Source organism: Pinus tabuliformis, chromosome 8 (assembly GCF_031772625.1).
Source record: "Pinus tabuliformis cultivar Carrire ecotype Pingquan chromosome 8, CPIR1, whole genome shotgun sequence".
NCBI classification, from domain to species: Eukaryota; Viridiplantae; Streptophyta; class Pinopsida; order Pinales; family Pinaceae; genus Pinus; species Pinus tabuliformis.
In genome coordinates, this window is record NC_142294.1 from 641,898,887 (window position 1) to 641,918,457 (window position 19,571).

General features: G+C 41.9%; 1 protein-coding gene across 1 annotated transcript; it reads right to left on the reverse strand.

Moving 5' to 3' along the window:
- Window positions 1–621: 621 nt before the first annotated feature.
- Window positions 622–1,110, reverse strand: LOC149237168 (antimicrobial ginkbilobin-2-like protein). The gene has a single exon (XM_089369180.1). The coding sequence runs from the start codon at window positions 1,108–1,110 to the stop codon at window positions 622–624; it is 489 nt and encodes a 162-aa protein (XP_089225306.1).
- Window positions 1,111–19,571: the final 18,461 nt, after the last annotated feature.

A 19,571-nucleotide genomic window follows, 5' to 3' on the forward strand; every position in this document is an offset into this window, starting at 1 on the left:
AGATAAAGATAACACTGAGAGGCCTTGCTTGTCAGTCATCTCGCGTCCACAACGCATGATGAAGGGTCAACACCTCCAGATTGGGTATCGGAAGGCCCCGTTGAAGAAGTTGCTGGACTGCTTGATGTTTTTTTTTTTTTCCGAAGGTGGCAAAACCTATCAAACTCAGGTGTCAAACCAACAGTGAGGACAACCATCTCTGGCTGCTATCCGCGAATGTCGATTTGACTCATCACCATTATCAAGGAAAACCACGCCACCTGTAATAACCCGCTGGTGGTCCGTAAGGGAGCAGGCTTTCACTCCTGCCAGATGCCTCTGGGTCTTGGGCCGTTAACCTGTTTCCTTACGTCCGAGGAAGACGAGCTCTTAGCCAAGCAGAAGCAGTTTTGTCTGGGTCTTCAGAAGGAATTTTAAATTAATTCTAGAACGTACTTTTGAGATTAGAGAAATATTTCCTCCTCAAAATCACCGTGGCAACAGTTAATCCAACCGTACCGACGGCTCCTACGCCCAGAATTATCGCAAGTGTCCTAGATTTTTTACGTTCTGCAAATTTGCACAAATATTCTCAGTAGGTTTGTGTGTTCGTTACCAAGAATTAAACCACTAGATTATTTATCATCCTAAAGTAGGTGAAGAATTTACCGGAGGATACGGGAGAACTTTCTGCTGCGACATAACGGAATTGCCGAAGAATTCATAATCCTCATAACGCAAATAGCAGTTCTGAGATCCGAATTGTGCCCCAAGAGCTCCACTTTGGCATTTGAATATACTTTCTAAGGCATAAGTTAGGCACGATCCGCAGCTTGTCTGGGACAGATCTCTCCAACACTGCACTAAGTTGTAGATCTTTGCCGTTGAACTAGAAGGCTCATCGGCTGCATCCGCAGCGAAACGTTTGGGACTCTGAGCAGCTTCAAGGGTAATATTTGAGAGGCGGGCCTTAATAGCATCTCTGAACTGCTGTGGCCGACTGCTGTTACCAGTATTGCAGAGAACACTTATTGGTGTATTCTTCCTACTCTCAAGGTCATTGTAAAAGTTACGATTGTCATAACGCAAGAAGCAGCCGTCTAGTTGAAGAATCCAGAAGTGTTGTGGCATGCCCGAACAAGATTTGCTTTGGCCGTGGATGCGCAGTGTTTGCAATCGGACGAATCTAAATCTCCCCTGCACTAGGCAAGCCCATAAACAGCACTATTGCTGCTCTGGTATTGAATCCGGTGGCATAAACATTGTTCACCAGCGAATCCAAAAGCTTGTTTAGATTAAGCTGAAACGCGCTATCATTTCTATATGTATAATTGCCACTCTCTCCACATTTGCTCCAGAGGGTGGGAGTCTCTGTATCAGCAACTGCTAAACGCATACCCATACCAGTTAGAGTTACTATAAGTAACACACTGCCAAGCACTGATTTCATGTGCGTCGCCATAACTACGTCTGTGCCGATCGAGTTCAGCTGCGCCCAGAAGGCATGGCCTTATATAAAGTTGATCTTGTAGTATTAATTTTCAGATTTTCTAGTGCGTGGAATACTATCACTGAAAATGAAAATTAGAAGCGTGTCCAACTTGCTGTTGTGGTTTGTGCGTCACCACTGTGTATGTTTCCAACCGGGTGACTGTGACCCGCTGCCTACTCCTCCACATATTTCCATGATACAGATTGGTTAGATTCCCGGATCGAATTTTTGATAGCAGAATCGGAGTTTTATTTGCCAGGTCCGGTGCAATGGTTGTTGCGACCGCACAAGGGTTAAAATTTTCCTACGTCGACAATATCGGACGGCAAGTTGATTGCGACAACACTACTTATAAGTCAAAAGAGACTGCCTTTTGTCGCTGCGTAAAATCTGTGTGAATCTATACAATGAAAGACGCATAAAATCGAATCATATTTGAAGTTGAAAGAGCTTATTTTCGTTGGTGCTTGAAATGAGGGAGTAAATTTATTTGAGTTTCACAGCTAAGTACCTGGTCCATCTCAATTTTTAATTTAAGTACGAAGAGAAATTAGAAAATTGAGATTAAAATTAAAATAAAATAAATATATATAAAATAAAATGAGATAAAGAGCCAATATATTTACTTTATTAAAAATAAATATATAAAAATATGGATTGAATTTAAATTAAGAGATAGAATTTTGAAGTTGATGCTTTTTTGAGTTTTAAATTTGAGAAAACTTGCATGGTAGATATGTGTTTCTTTTCAAAATGGGATAGGTTTAATGATTAGATTTGATTTCTTTTAAAACTTAGTAGATTTGAAAGTAAATTTGGTAAGATAAAAAAGTTATATGTTAGTTTTTAGCAATATTATTTATATTATTTATCAGCACAATTACATTAATAAATGTGGTTGATAAAATGTGTATATTAACCACATTTATAAATACACATCAATACACATTAATATTTATATATATTTATATGAATCTCCATATACAATATTGTCCATTTATATATATGAAGTATACATTATTGTGCATATTAGTATATTAATGTATTTAAATGTAAATTAGTATATTAATGTATTTAAATATATATAACTATGCATTAATGTACTTTACTGTATGTACATTACTATTATGCACACTAATGTATATTAATTAAAGTACATTGATGGATAGTAATGTATATTAACATACATTAATGCACTAACAAAACCACATTAAAAATATTTATGTGGTTGATATAACCAAAGGTTTCATTTGTATCTACCAATGATAAATTTATAACAATAGAAATAAGAAGGGATTAATAGAAAAAACCTTGAGGTTTATTATCCCTGGGGTTTTACTATTAATCCCTTCAGTTTATATTCTCTTGGGTTTATAATACCAACCCCTTGGGTTTTTATTATTAATCCCTTGGGTTTATAATATCAATTCATTGGGTTTAATAATAAAAGCTTGGATACTCTAAACCCCAAGGGATAATAAATACAAGTGATACGCGGAAGGCTTCATTTATATCTACCATTGATAAATATATAGTAATAGAAATAATATTTAAAAAACACGATTACAATAAAAATATTATTATTATCATTATTATTATTATTATTATTAATTATTCTCATTAATTTATATTAATTATTATTTTTTATTTAATATTATTTAATTTTAAATTATGTAATATAAATAAATTAATAATAATAATATCTATTTGATAATAATAGTAATATTAATAAATAACAATAATTATTTAATACTAACAATAATTATTTTAAAATGATTATAATAATCTTTAATTATTAATCTTTGAGACAATCTTTGTCACAGTGTGACATTGGACCATGGTTAACCATGGTTGAATAATATTAAACCCAAGGGACTAATATTATAAACCCAAGGTATATAAACCCTAAGATAAATTTGGTTGACCATGGTTGATTTTCATACTGAAAGAATCCTTGTCACAATGTGACATTAGACTGTGGTTGACCATTCTTGGCCATGATTTCCTTTCAAATCAACAAAATATTTCTTAGAGTGCGACATCGGACCATTGTTGACCATGGTTGATTCTCATATTGAGACAATATTTGTTAGAATGTGACGTTGGACCATGGTTGACCATGATTGGTGTTATAAAATATGGTTGACCATGATCAATATTATAAACTCAAGGGAATAGTAAACCCTGGGGACTAATATTAAAAATCAAAGGGATTATAAACCTAAAGGAATAATATTAAACCCTAGGTATATGAACCTTTAGATTAATAAACCTAAGGGATTGATATTATAAACCCAAGGGAATAATTACCCAAGGGATAAAAATTATAAACCCAAGGTATATAAGTCTAAGATAGATATTATGAACCCTTAAATAAACATGACTGACCATGGTTGACCATGGTTGATTTCCATGCAATGTTGGACCATGGTTGATTTCCATGCAACATTAGACCATGGTTGACTATGATTGATTTTCATATCGAGACAATATTTGTCACAACGAGATGTTGGAAAATGCTTAACCATCATTCATTTTCATATTGAGACAATAATTGTCACAATGTGACATTCGATCATGGTTGTCTATGATTGGCCATGGTTTACCATGATTGATATTATAAACCCAAGGGATTGATATTATAAACCCAGGTGAATAATATTAAACCCAACATACAATATTATAATCCCAAGGTATATAAACCCTAACATAAATATTATAAACACTAAAATAAACATGGTTGATTTTCATATTGAGACAATCCTTGTCAAAATGCGACGTTGGACCATAGTTGACCATGCATGACAATGTTTGATTTTATAAAACATGGTTGAACATGGTTTACCAAGCTTGACCATGATTGATCATGGTTGACCATGATTATCATATTGAAACAATCTGTGTCATAATGTGATGTTGGACCATGGTTGAATTTCATATTGAGACAATCTTTGTCACAATGCGACGCTGGAGCATGGTTGACCATGATTGATTTTATAAAATATGGTTGAAGATGGTTGACCGTGATTGAATTTATAAAACATGATTGACCATGGTTGATCATGATCAATATTATAAACCCAAGGGAATAATAAACCCTAGTGATCGATATTATAAACCCAAGAGAATAATAAACCCTAGGGATTAATACTAAAACCCCAAGGAATTATAAACCTAAGGGAACAATACTAAACTCCAGGAATATGAACCCTTAGATTAATAAACCTAAGGAATTGATATTGTAAGCCCAAGGGATAAAAATTATAAACCCAAGTTATATAAACCCTAATATAAATATTATAAACCCTAAAATAAACATAGTTGACCATGGTTGATTTCCATATTGAGACAATCCTTGTCAATGTGAAGTTGGACCTTGGTTGATCATGCTTGACGATGATTGATTTCCATATCTTGACAGTCTTGTCACAATGCAACGTTGCACCATAGTTGACCATGACCTATATTCCACATGAATATCATGGGAAATACCATGGGACCTATGCTAGTTTTATTTCACCTTTAAATAGGTTATATTCTACATGAATATCATGGGTGATACCATGGATTATAATAAACCTGGAGCTCAAAAAACATGAGCAACTTAACCAAGTCAAGTTTACCTTTTTTTTTGTCAAACTTCTTCTATTATATTCTCATGATTGAGCTGATAGGCTCATTCTACTGCCTAGTATGATGTGTAAGGGCGTCCTTCCATCATAAAAGTTGAAATTTTTCTCATGTCAACCAAAATAAACATTTTAAAAGATCTAAAAATAAAAATTAAATTAAATAACTATACAAAACATTTAAATAATGTTGGCTCATAAAACAATTTGCACGTGAAGAAATTAGACCCGTCTCAGCTCATGTTAGATCCATATTTGAGATGCATCTCTGTTAGTGAAAATAGGTAGTACAAAATTCTTCTCTACAACTCTTCGAGCCTCATTCCGACTAGACTTGTTACCAAGGGCAGCTGGAGTTTTCTAAAGATAGACCCATATAGTCATTATTTCCACCAGACTGAAGAGACTTAAAACACAAAAAGGATACAAAATGATCATACACACTGACAAAGACATATCAAGGAGGATGTTGGGGAGGAAATACAGGAGCTGCAACAAGAAATCTAGCATGATCATGCATGTGGAGGTCGATGCCTTCAACTTGTTCTTGCAGATCGTGAAGACGTTCATTGGTTCACCGTTGGCTCTGGTGAATATTTTCCAGCTGCTCAACAATTTCGTTCTAGCTGAACTGTATATCGTTCATGTAAGCTACCAATTCATTGCGGTCCTCATACCTATGCTCTCTGAGAATGTCCATGTTTTCTTGATTTCCTCTAAGCTAATCTGCAATGGATTCCAAAGAAGTTGGAGCATTGAGATGACTTGGAGAGTGACTCGGAGCATGAGCTACCTCCCCTTCGCGTTCCTCACCTACTGAATTATCTGAAGGAGAACTATAACTATTGGTCGGATGACATGCAAAGATATGATGGTCGCCTCCACGACGTGGCCACCCTCGTTGGCGTGGAATTGCCACCAGATGGGAATGATTCATGAACTTGAGCTGAGAGGGAGCCTCAAGAAGCCTATCTGAATAGGTGCAGAAAGGCCAACTTGAAGCACAAGGTAACCTTCTTTCATATGAGCACTAGACCCATAGTAGGAGTAAACTCCAAAAAGGGTGTCAATGGTAGTATGCATAACTAGATCATTAACATAAACACCCTTCACAATTTCAATGACTACCTTCCAGAGTCTCACTCGTTTCACCAACCTATCCAGAAATCCTAACCATGAAGAACAGACCCCTGGCTAGAACCAACATAGGGAGAACTAGGGGCAAAAGATAGAATTCAGGAAACACAGAGCCAAAACAAAGAAAAAGGTGGTCGTAAGAGTTAGGATTGGACAAAGAAAAGGAAGATACCCAAGTAGATACAGAACCATACAAGAAGCTAAGACACTATCCAGGGCTTGAGCAATTGAGGCCCACTTACACACACACCAAAAATGTCCTTCGAGAAAATTACTGAGTCCACCCTCCTGGGCCCAATTCCATGATGCACACCGCAAATAGAAATAACCCTAGAGTGTGACAACTTCACAAATTAGGAACCAACCAGAGACCCAAAAAAGATACATAAGGGTTACTTGCACAAAGCTGAGGTCTAATCTATCCTGAACCCATGGATGAAATTGAATTCGCTACTCCTAAATTCCCCATCGGGCCAGCCGCAAGGAAGAAGCGGTCCACTCAGAATTTTGTAGGGTCCCAAATAGTAATCTTAGGGTCAATACTAAGCCACACTACTATAAGACGAGCTGCCACCGCGTTTCCCCAGCTGAGCCAACACCTAAGGGAGCACGCATGGTTCCTGTCGATGACCTAACTTCTCTCCTTATTCCCAATGCTCATCACCTAGGTTCCAACATGTGACTCTTTGTTGGGGCCTTCATTTTGATAGTAAAAGATTTTTATTATTTTGGCTTTGCATAATGGAGAGGGAACGGGTGGTGGCAGCAACGATCAAGTTGCTGTGAAGACAGCTGGAGTGATCCAGGTGGATATTGGTGGCCACCTGCCAAGTCCACCTGGACCCCCACCATTGTCTTTCTCAGCATTTTCAGTTTCCTTAATTGTAGGACAACTTACTATTTTTAGCAGTTTTTCGGGTCTTGAACTTCCGGAGCCGTTTTGAGGCCCTAAACGAAGTTTTTTGGGGAATCCAAGGGCAACAATGATAGTGCTCGGATAGATCTTTCTAATGAGCTATTGTACGCGTCAAACGGAGATCATATGCCAAAGTTACGACCCCGGGAAGTTGGTGTACCAATTTACCCCCAAACGGGGCCCACAGTTTGGCGTTTCATCTCCTAGGGTTAGGTTTTGGAATGTTAAGGGTTTTCCATTGTTTCTCAACAATAAATAGGCCTTCGAGCCTCATTGTAACACAGTTCAGAGGCATGTAGCCACCACATCTCTTCTCAGAGATAAGCTACCATTGCCCTAGCTGGTTTATTTCCATTTCTGGTTATAAGCATATTTCAGTATTTTCCATTAATGAAATGAAGTATTATTTCCGCTGCATCTTTGTGTATATGGTTATCTCTGTAATTTGTTGCATTCCTGTTTAAATCCAGATCAGTGGTATCAGAGCGGTCTGCTTTTTCTCTGTTTTTCTTTGCATGTCCCCAACAAGGTCGGGATATAAGGAGTTAGGGCTTGAACTGGTTGAACCTTTGCAAGACCAGCCTTGCAAATCCCGACGGCCTCCCATGGCGGACGAGAAGAAAGACGAGGGGGCAAGAGATCCCATCAAAATCTTGCTCGAATAAGCCCTCGAGCGACAACGGAACGCGATGATGGACAACTTTGCCCAGATCCTTCAGCGGCTACCCAGAAGCAACGCATCGGCTTCCAGCAGCTACTCTGGAAACACCACACCCTTTAAGGTACAAGTTAATTTTGAAATCCCCATATTCGAGGGTTAGATAGACGCAGATGCCGTAGGTAAATGGTTAAATCTGCTAGAGGGTTATTTTTCTGTTCATGAATTTTCGAGTCGGGAAAAGATTGTTTTTGCTCTTCTCAAAGCAGGCCCCCACGTCAAGGACTGGTGGGAAACCTACTGCGAGCAGAAGGATGAAAGTACTGGCTCACTATTTTCAGCCGCACCCACCTGGGATTCATTCCGAGATGCCATCAAGGAGCAGTACTACCCTGTCGGAAGCTATGAGGATGAATACATAAAGTGGACCACGCTGCGGCAGGGAAGGGACCAAGACGTGCCGGAGTTCACCAATCTTTTCCATACCCTTCGCACAAAGTTGGGTATCAAGGACTCGGAGCAACATTTGATACTCAAATACCGTGGCTGCCTGCACAAGTACATCCAGGAAGAAATACAATTCCTAAACATCCCCTCACTCGGCGCAGCGTACCGATATGCCGTCAAGGTCGAGCAGAAGTTTAAACAAAAGAAGCGAGACTTTGGATCTGTGAATCCGAAGCAGGAGAAAGGTGCCCCTAAACCACAGAACAAAGGACAAAGCCAAGGCGGGATAGCCCAAGACAACCAGCCGAAGCCGCAAGCAAAGAACAACGCCGCGAAGCCGAAAAAGGACAATGGAAAATGGTGCGAGTTCCATAAGAGCTCCACTCACAACACAAGTGAGTGTCGGGCCAAGGAGTCACTGGTGGCTGAGCTAAAGGTTTCAGAATCATATGCATGTTCCGACTCTGAGTCAGAACCCGATAAGGGGTATGAAAAAGGGAAGCAGATCATTGATGCGGATCCCAGCGCCACTGTTGCTACCGCAAAGATCCAGAAAAATGAACCTGAAGATCCAGAGGAGGAGGAGCGTCTCTTCCACTCCCAGATGTGGGTAAAGGGCTCCCCGATACAGTTCATTGTTGATAGAGGGAGTCAAAAGAAACTCATTTCGGCAGAGGTCGTGAAGCGGTTGGGCTTACCGACCACAGCACATCCACAACCATACACCATTGGGTGGCTTCACCAAGGACGAGATCTTCGCGTGAGCCAGCAGTGTCGCCTTCCATACAACATCAAGCCCTTCACGGATGAGGTATTGTGTGACATTGCTCCCCTTGAAGTTTGTGATGTATTACTAGGACAACCATACTTGTGGAAGCGACATGCTGTGTATGAATCAAGGCCCCGTGCTGTTATTATTACATTGGGAAATAAGTTGTTCAGGATACCAGAGGTAGCACCACCTGCCGCCCTCTCTTTGATTACTGCAAAACAATGCAGTAAGATCATTTCCAAAACCAGGAAAGTTGTTTTCCTGATGATACGCCCTCAAGGAAAGAAGAAGACAGTGGTTGCGCCTCCAAACGGGGTCCCTCTGCACGAAAACTACAGATGGACAAGGTTGTGGAGGAGTACGAGGACATCTTCACCTCCCCGGCAGGGGTTCCTCTGCACTGTCAAGTCAAGCACTCCATCGATCTGACCCCAGGTGCGCCGCTACCCAATGGACCAATTTATCAGCGCTCCGTTCTGGAGAACGATGAAATCAAGAGGCAGATTCAGGAGCTCCTGCAGAAAGGTCACATCCGTCCGAGTTCATCGCCCTGTGGGAGCCCGATCGTGTTGGTACAGAAGAAGGATGGGACGTGGAGACTCTGTATTGACTATCGAGCGCTGAACAAGATCACTGTCCTAATAGGTACCTGATCCCGCGGATTGTTGACCTCCTAGACCAACTAAAGGGGGCGAAATATTTCAGCAAGATCGATCTGAAGTTAGGATATCACCAGGTACCAATCGAACCCTCCGATGTGTGGAAGACTGCCTTCAAATCCAAGGAGGGCCTCTTCGAATGGTTGGTCATGCCTTTCGGGTTGACAAATGCTCCTGCAACCTTTATGAGGCTAATGGATGACATCTTGCAGCCATTCACCAACTCCTTTGTAGTAGTATACTTGGATGACATTCTGATCTTCAGCCAGAGTTGGGAAGAGCACCTCCACCACATCCGACAGGTTCTCCAAACACTGCGGCAACACAAGCTATGTGCCAATTTGGAGAAATGCACTTTTGGCATGACCCAGGTTCAGTATCTGGGATACATCATTGATGAACAGGGGGTGCATGTCGATTCGGCCAAGATCCAAGTCATTCGGGATTGGCCCTCTCCAACCACTCTAACAGAGCTCTGCAGCTTTCTAGGTCTTGCCAACTTCTACCGCAGGTTTGTGTTGGGGTTTTCTCATATTTCTTGGCCCTTGAGTCAAGTCACCAAGGGCGGGGCGAAAGAAAAATTCTTTTGGTCTGAATCTCAACAGAAGGCATTCAGGGTATTGAAGGATCGCCTCTGCACAGCACCAGTGCTTGCGTTACCAGATTTACAACAACCATTTGAGGTCGAGACAGATGCCTCTGACTATGCTATTGGGGCAGTCCTTACTCAACATGGACATCCAGTGGCATATCACAGTGAAACACTTTCAGACACAGTCCGAAAGTACCCCACTTATGATAAAGAGATGTATTCCATTGTACAGGCCTGCCGACAATGGAAGCATTACATTTTGGGGAAGGAAACGGTCATCCACACAGACCACCGACCTTTGCAGTTCATACAGACCCAAGGGAAATTGCAGAATGATCGCCATCAGAAGTGGTCTACATACCTGCAACAGTTTCACTTGAATATCAAGTATAAAAAGGGCAGTACCAATAATGTTGCAGATTGCCTCAGTCGGCCACCGATCATGGCGCTGACCATCGTGCTCAACTCTTGTGGGCACGAGACTACTGATTGGCCACTTCTCTACAAAAGCGACCCAGAATTCGGCCACACATACCAGACACTCTTGGAAGGTCGGCATGTTGCAGATTTTCACCTCCAGGACGCCCTATTATGCCACCTCGGTCACCTTTTTGTTCCTTCAAGCGAGCGTGCCAAGATGATTTGGGAAGCACACTACAGTCGGGCTGCTGGGCATTTCGGGGTCGAGAAAACAGTGGCAGTACTGCAAAATTATTTCTATTGGCCAAATCTTCGACAGGATGTTGGGAAGTACATCCTATCATGTACTGCCTGTGCCATTGCCAAACCGACCATTAAGAAGCACGACCTCTATACCTCGTTGCCTACCCCTAGTCGACCTTGGGAATCCATCTCCATGGATTACATGTCAGGCCTTCCTTCCACTAAGCATGGAAATGACTGTGTTTTTGTGGTCGTCGACAGGTTCTTGAAGATGGCCATTATGATGGCCTACAAGAAGAATATCACAGCAGAAGCCAGTGCTAAACTCTTCTTTGAGCGAGTGTGGGTGCACTTTGGGATCCCACAGTCTATCATCTCAGATCGGGACAGTCGGTTTCTCAGCACATTTTGGTCCAGTCTCTGGTCAATGCTGGACACCAAACTCACGAAGTCCACAGCCTTCCATCCTCAAACTGATGGCCAGACAGAGGTTGTCAACAGGATGATTGTGCACATTCTGCGCATGTATAACTCAAAGCATCCACGCACATGGGACGAGAGCCTCCCCTATGTTCAGCACAGCTACAACCGAGCTCTTCACAGCTCCACTGGCCATAGCCCTTTTCAGGTGGGTTTGGGATTCTAGCCACTATGCCCCATTGATTTGGCCATGCCCCTTGCAGCTACTCACATGAATTCAGCTCATGTCCAGTCCGAAACGGATAAGGCCACCAGCTTCATTGAGCGCATCCAACATATTCGCCAGCAGGTCCATGACATTCTTGAGAAATCAAATGCCAAGTACAAGCAGCGACATGATCAACACCGGGTGCCACACAAGTTTCAGGTGGGCGACAAAGTCTGGTTGCATTTGCAAAAGGAATGCCTTACTGGAGCCTATCGGAAATTGAGACCACTCCGATATGGTCCTTACACCATTACTAAGGCGATGGGAGACAATGCATTTGAGCTCAGCATTCCCCCATTCCTTGGCCCGCACCCAGTGTTCAATGTGGACCGCCTTCGGCCATACTTTCCACCATTGCTAGACACATCCGACATTGTAGAACAGCTCAAACCCATATAATTAAATCCAGATTGCATGGAACAAGCTGGAACTGATCGGATCATGGACACACAGATCAAGAACACTCGCCAACAGAATATCCAACTGTATCGAGTTGTCAAAGCAGGCCAACTCCTTCAGCAGGGCAAGTGGCTCACCAGGGAACAAGTTCAGCAGAAGTTTCCTCATCTCATGGAGGAGCTCAACGCAATGGGGACCATTGCTTCCTAAGGGGGGAGGAATGATCCAGGTGGATATTGGTGGCCACTTGCCAAGTCCACTTGGACCCCCACCATTGTCTTTCTCAGCATTTTCAGTTTCCTTAATTGTAGCACAACTTACTATTTTTAGCAGTTTTTCGGGTCCTGAACTTCCGGAGCCATTTTGAGGCCCTAAACGACGTTTTTTGGGGAATCCAGGGGCAACATGGGTCCATGGAATGGACTGATGTTGCTCGTTCCAACAATGATAGTGATCGGATAGATCTTTCTAATGAGCTATTGTACGCGTCAAACGGAGATCATATGCCAAAGTTACGACCCCGGGAAGTTGGTGTACCAATTTACCCCCAAACGGGGCCCACAGTTTGGTGTTTCATCTCCTAGGGTTAGGTTTTGGAATGTTAAGGGTTTTCCATTGTTTCTCAACAATAAATAGGCCTTCGAGCCTCATTGTAACGCAGTTCAGAGGCATGTAGCCACCACATCTCTTCTCAGAGATAAGCTACCATCGCCCTAGCTGGTTTATTTCCATTTCTGGTTGTAAGCATATTTCATTATTTTCCATTAATGAAATGAAGTATTATTTCCGCTGCATCTTTGTGTATATGGTTATCTCTGTAATTTGTTGCGTTCCTGTTTAAATCCGGATCATGGAGCGGGAAGTGGGAACAAGCAGTTACGGGGTAGTTGCGGCAAAGTGTTAGCAGAAGGTAGAAGCAACTGAGCAGATGAGATGGATGGAGAGGCAGCCAAGGGAAGGAACAGTCGAGTGCGAAATGGTAGTCCAAACGGCAGAGGAAATACAAAAGGAGAAACTTGTAAGGAAAAAGGTTGTTGTTTCTAGTGGGTTGGTTGGTTGCGAGGTGATAGAACAGGAGCATCAGGATGTAGGTGAGCAAGAACTCTAGATCAAAGATTGAACCTCTGAATCTGGCATAGGCAGATAGAGCCTATAATTAGGTATTCCTTGTAATCATCTGTGGCTAAGGCCAGTCTATTATGTATTGTCTTCAGTGGACTTAATATGAAGTAAGATCTGGATTGGTTTCTTGATACAATGTACGTGATTTCTTATGATGTATGGACCCATTTAAATTTTAAATTATTCTACAAATATAGACATGTAGTGGCTTCATGGTGATTAAACGATATGTTGTTGTATTAGTTGTGTGTATGATGTTGGTTATATATTAATTTTTGACATACCCTTGACCCCATGACAAACCCTTCTTTGTTTTGGTCACGACATGCCTCGAGTGAGACTCCTTATCCTTTGGGTAAAGTGAAAATGTCAACGTTGTCCTAGACTACAATGAGCCATTGGTGGCCCTTTGTGCCTGAACCCAGGGTCTCCCCCTAATGACTCTTTCGTGCCAACAAATGGTTCCGTTGCTGGGACCTGAAGTTACAAGAACTAGTTCAGAACATGGTGTCGAGGATATTCAAGGAAGAGATTAAAGATTGGTGGGATAACAGAGTAGATGAATTTATAGCGGAACAAGCTACTAAAAGAGGACAACTGGCTACCAAAATCAAAAAGAGATGGTGTATGCTGAGGGTGCTAGTGACCAGTATGAGATATTCTGGTGCAAGTTCCCAGAAGACCTGTACAATTGGTTGAGAAGGCTGAAAGAGCAAAATCGATCTGGAGGGATACTGTCAGCTCATCGTAGCTGGACTTCCTCGGATATTATATTGCTACAATATATACAGAGTGATCTGACTAAAGTAGTCAAATTTTGGTTAAAGACTATAGTGGAGGGGTATATAGTTGAGTTTGCCGCAGAAAGTTATCAATCTTTTTCAAGGGCGGAAGCGGTGTTTGGGTTCGGGCTAAGAGGAAGGTTGGTGAAGGAAGTGTCATTGTGGATTAAAATGTTCATGGTAGAAGAAGGACTACTACCCTCACCTACCACAAAGATGGTAGCGTAAAACCCTAGTACTGGGGGAAGGACCTAAGGGGAGAATTCTACTGGTTGGGGAATAGAAATGTTGCTAAAGGAATGGATGTAGAAGGGTTGTAGAAAGCTAGAGATGTTAGAGCACAGAGGAGAGCATTGTTAGTTGAAAAGTGGCAAGCAAGAGTAGTTTAGACTCTGAAGAAGAGAAATATGGGACCCCACCAAGTAGGAGCGGTGCCGGGGAAAACCCAAGAGGAAGGGAGAGAAAAGGGAGATGTCAAACAAAGCAGGATTGGTGATTGGAAAGACAGAAGCCAGAATGATAAAGAGGATCCTTCCTTATAGGTTGCGGGAAGGATAGCAGAGGAACAAATGCCGAGCGGTTGTGAAGAGGAAAGGGAAGAGGAAATGGCCAGCATCATGAAAAGGTTATTTGTTGAAGAAGAAGCATCCCCAAGAAATTAGCAACAATGTCCTCAAGGTACAGGTAGTATTCCTCTCGACCTTCCCGTGATACCTTACTATAATCCAAAAAAAATTGTTATTAAATTAGATAAAGCAATACGGGTACACAACGTGCACGAGAGATATAAGGCCAGTTTCAATATAGTAAACAACAAGGAAATTAGTGGTATTAGTAACTTGGGACTACAAGGATCTCAGAAGCCTGGAACTAGGGGATTTGTGTTATTGGTGCATACTCAAGTAAACATGGCGGGATCTTTTACCAGATACCCATAGTTTGCTGGTAAGGGAAATGAAGACGTAGAACAACACTAGTATCTCTGCGAAGCTATATGGAGAGCACGACAGACTCCAGACAATGTAAAAATAATTGAGTTCCAGACTACGCTAAGGGAGAGAGCTCTGCATTGGTTTATAAAATGGGTGGAACAGAACCAGAATCCCATGGTAGATGACATCAAGAGGGGGTTTGTACAAGAATTCAAAGTACCTTAGACTGACCAGCAAGGGCTATCAGAGCTATGGGAAATCAAGCATAAGGAAGGAAAAACTACTTGGGAGCTAATGCAAAGATTTAAGAACGCCATTACTAAGCTGAGTTACACCCTAGATCCTAATCACCAGAGAGATTGGTTCATCAAGGTGCCCTTGCCCCTTACAAGGAAGTCGTTGACATAATAGAAGATCAGGAATCTCCAAGATGCTCTAGAGAAAGTGTCACACATAGAGGCTATGGCTGGATATCCTCATGAATACTGAGGAGGGACAGTATTACAAGATCCATCGATTATGGGACTTCAAAACCAGATTGCAACTTTAACGGAGAAATTGAAGGACCTTCAACCAGTGCGACCATCCAGACCCAATGTATGGTGCACGCACTGCATGGTGGAGGGACATGTCATGACAAAGTGTTGCGAGGAGTTAATCATCCACAGGGAATTGTAAGATCATCAGGAACACCACCAACAGCAAGAGTTGCGGCAGTAGGAGCCCAAGGATTTTTCCCTGGACTAAATAATCAAGAATATTGTGAGATCTGTAGGATGTATGGACATCTACCGCAGATGTGCTCGATACTTCAAAAGTACTCCAATGTCTCCAATAACAACTATTGTGAGTTCTTTGTATCCACAACGCATCACACTGACCAGTGCAGAGCATTGGATGCTTTAGCAGAACGACTGGACAGGTCGACATTCATGATCAATGAGTCCAACTGGGGAGTATGAGGAGAAAATTAGAGAGGAGGAAGAACAGGAGGAAGAGGTCCCGTGAGATGTTACAACTGTGACCAAGAGGGGCACATCGCTAGGGAATGTTTTCTCCTTAGAAGACGATGGTGCTCACAATGCAGAATCAATACTCACGACATGGAGGATTTCCCATGCCTCATTGCAAAGTGGGAAGAAAGGACTAGATAGAGAGGGGCTAACCTAGTAAACGTTGAACCTTGTACCGATGACGATTTTCCCGTAACCAATATAAATATAGTCACAAGAGGGGGAAAGAGGATGGGGGAAGATTGAAGTATGGTGGACCCACCCTTGGTCGTTAAGGCAGCATCCCCAAAGAAATCATACCAGCCTGAGCAACAAAAATAGTATTACCATGAGGTAGCTAAATTGTTCAAAGGGATGACCAAGACAAGGGAGAATCAGAGGTAGAATGGCCACGTGCTCAACAATGCTCACCTGATAGAAGAATGGTTTAAGTTTTTCCTAAATATCGTTGAGGATGAATACATGTTGAAGGAGTTGCCCAAAAGTTTAAAGGCAGCATTGTCTGAGGAGGAAGGGGAAGTGAAACAACCATCTGCCAACTTACCAAAAAAGCGTACCAGAAGAGTGTGGCGAAATAAGAAGAGAAGTGGGAAGGAATTCTGAATCAATGCCCATGTTGCGGGATTCCAAATCAAGGACACAATGCTAGACTTGGAGTCAGATGTAAACATCCTTCCTAGGAAAACATGGGAAGCGATGGGGAAGCTGCAACTAAGATATTCACCGATACAATTGAGAATGGAAAACCAGTACTACATTCTACCCATTGGAAGGCTAGAGAATGTAGAAGTGGGCATGGCGGGAGTGATGGAGTACACTTAATTTGAAGTAATCGACATAATGGGTGATAAGGACCCATATCGAGTGCTGATTGGGATCGACTGGGCTTATGAAAACTATGTTTTCATCGATCTAAAGAAGTAATTAATGATTTTTGAAGGAGAAGGGATTAGAGTGATACAACCCTTGGATCCCTATCAAGGATCTAGGTTCAGAGAACCTATAGATGACAGGAACGATCTAGGAATGTTAGACCAGTTATACACCCTAACAACAGGTAAAAGAGAAGATTACATAAATCCTATAGCAGGAGGATCTGTCAGCTGGAGGAGTATTCAAAGCTCGGAAACTGGTTCAGAAGCTACGTGGGATGCATGGTAGCAAGGTGGATATGAACTCAATACCAGATGTTGTGCAATGATAGGCCGGATAAATTGGATAGGAGTAGAGGTAAGCGACTATCCAAAATTCCACAGCATCGAACCAGTGGACATATTCTTAAACAAAGTGGACAGAGAGGTAAGGGAGGATCACAAAGTTCCCTTTATAGATATTTTGCTCCTTGCCACACTAGCCAGGTGGTGGATAACACATCGCAACACGTTGTGGGAATGGGGAACTATAAAGAAAGCCATGAGGGAGAGGTTCAATGAGGAGGACAACCGCACTCAAGATAATATGAGGTAGAGAGGTAATTCGAATCCTAAGAAGCACTTAGATGCCTGCATGAGAAGTTGGGAAAGATAGGGGATTCTGAAAGAACTATGGTACATGTATTCATACATACCCTAGGTACCATTCCCCAAGCTTGGTACGTGCAAGAGGAGCTCCGTAAACAAATGACGGATTGGGATACTATGGCGGCTCAGTTCATTAGCAGCTTCTCATTCAGGGATGATGATATACGCATGACTGAAACACTACAAGCAATTAAAAGGATCATGTTCACCCCAGGACAGGTGGTTGAAGGTTGCGTCAATGAAAAGTTCTTACAGTACCTCTATGACACAGTTTCTCCAGAATACGTAGCCTATGACAAGGTGGATGCAGAACTAGATGAGGATGGGTTAGAAGGACTGAGACACCTAACCTTTGGGGAAATAGAATGGGAATACAAAGAGATATATGGGAAATTCCTGCTGGAGAAGCCACCCACCTTCTACCGATGAAATTAAGGAAGAAAAATGTTGGAACAGAGGATAAACCTAAGATGGAATTTGTGGGAGATTATTGGGATGAACAGATGACAAAAGAAATTTTTGACCTGTTGTAGGAATACCAAGACTTGTTCCCAGCATCAGTAGCGGAGCTAAAAGGAATAAAAGGAGACATAGGGGAGATGAAGATTGTTCTGAGGCCGGATGCCCATCCAGTGAAGCACAGGCCATATAGATTGAACCCTAGGGTAAAGGAAAAGGTTAAGAGGGAGATCGAAAAAATGTTGCAGGCAGGGATTATATTTCTGGTAGATGAAGCGGAATGGATAAGTATGATAGTTATATAGAACAAGAAAGACACAATAGAAATCAGGGTATGCGTTGATTATAGAAGTCTAAAAAATGCATGTTTGCATGATCCCTTTCCAACACCCTTCAGTGATGAAGTCCTAGAAAATGTAGCAAGAAATGAAACATATTCATTCACAGATGGATTCTCGGGCTACCATCAAGTCCGAATAGCCGAAGAAGACAAAATAAATACAACATTCACCACGTAGTGGGGGTCATATGCATACAATGTGATGTCGTTCGAGTTGAAGAACGCACCTGCGGTCTTCTCAATAATTGTTATAGCTTCTTTCCGAGACTACATTCACAGGTTCCTAGAAGTGTACATGGATGACTGGACAATATATAGCTTGCTAAAGAAACACACAAGCCTACTAAGGATCATGTTTGAAAGGTGCCAACAGTTGCAAATTTCCTTAAGTCTAAAAAAGTGTATTTTTACGGTTCCATTTGGAACACTACTAGGCCACATAGTCTACAAGGAATGAGTGTGTGTAGATCCAACAAAGGTCATGGTAGTTACCAACATGGAATTGCCACACAATGTGAAGCAACTGAGTTCCACTCTGGGACATACAATGTATTACTAACGCTTCATCAGGAACTATGCATCAATAACGACGTCGATGGAGAAGCTACTGAAGAGGACTGAAGACTGTCAAGTAGCATTGGATAAAATAAAAGAGAAACTAGTAAGTGCCCTGATCCTTGTCTATCCAGATTGGAACAAGATGTTTCACGCACACATTCATGCATCAGGGATCGCGTTAGGAGTAGTCTTAGCACAAGTAGGGGAAATAAATATCGACCACCCAGTGTACTATGCTAGTAGGAAGTTGTTAACCGCGGAAAGGAATTAAACGAAAACAAAGAGGGAGGCATTGGCCATGGTTTACTCTCTACAAAAATTCAGGCATTACCTGTTGGGGGTGCCATTCAAGTTTTTCACAGATCACTCAGCGCTAGAGTAACTAGTGAACAAAATAATGTTAGAAGGCAGGATATGCCAATGGTTATTACTCTTCCAAGAATTCACTTTTGAGGTGGTCATCAAACCTAGAAGATTGAATGTGGGGCTGGATCACTTGTCATGGTTGGAGACCGAAGAGAGCAAAGGAGCATTGGATTATCAACTACCTGATGTTGACTTATTCAGAATAGAAGCAGTCCCAGACTACTTAGAAGAGATTGTTGTGTTGTTGACAATAGCGCGCTGCCTAGAGGGGTATACAACAACACAGAAGTGACACTTAATAGTAACTCTATGGTCATACAGAACAACGGTAAAAATACATCATAAACAAACCCTGTTCCAACTAGTATACGCGAAGGAAGTAGCGGTGTCAACAGAGTTCATAATATCGAGAATGTTCATCTCTGAGGCAACGAGAATGATGGACAAT

Excerpts from the sequence above, each read along its gene's own strand:
- LOC149237168 (XM_089369180.1), bottom strand. The coding sequence starts at position 1,110 with ATGCCACAACACTTCTGGATTCTTCAACTAGACGGCTGCTTCTTGCGT.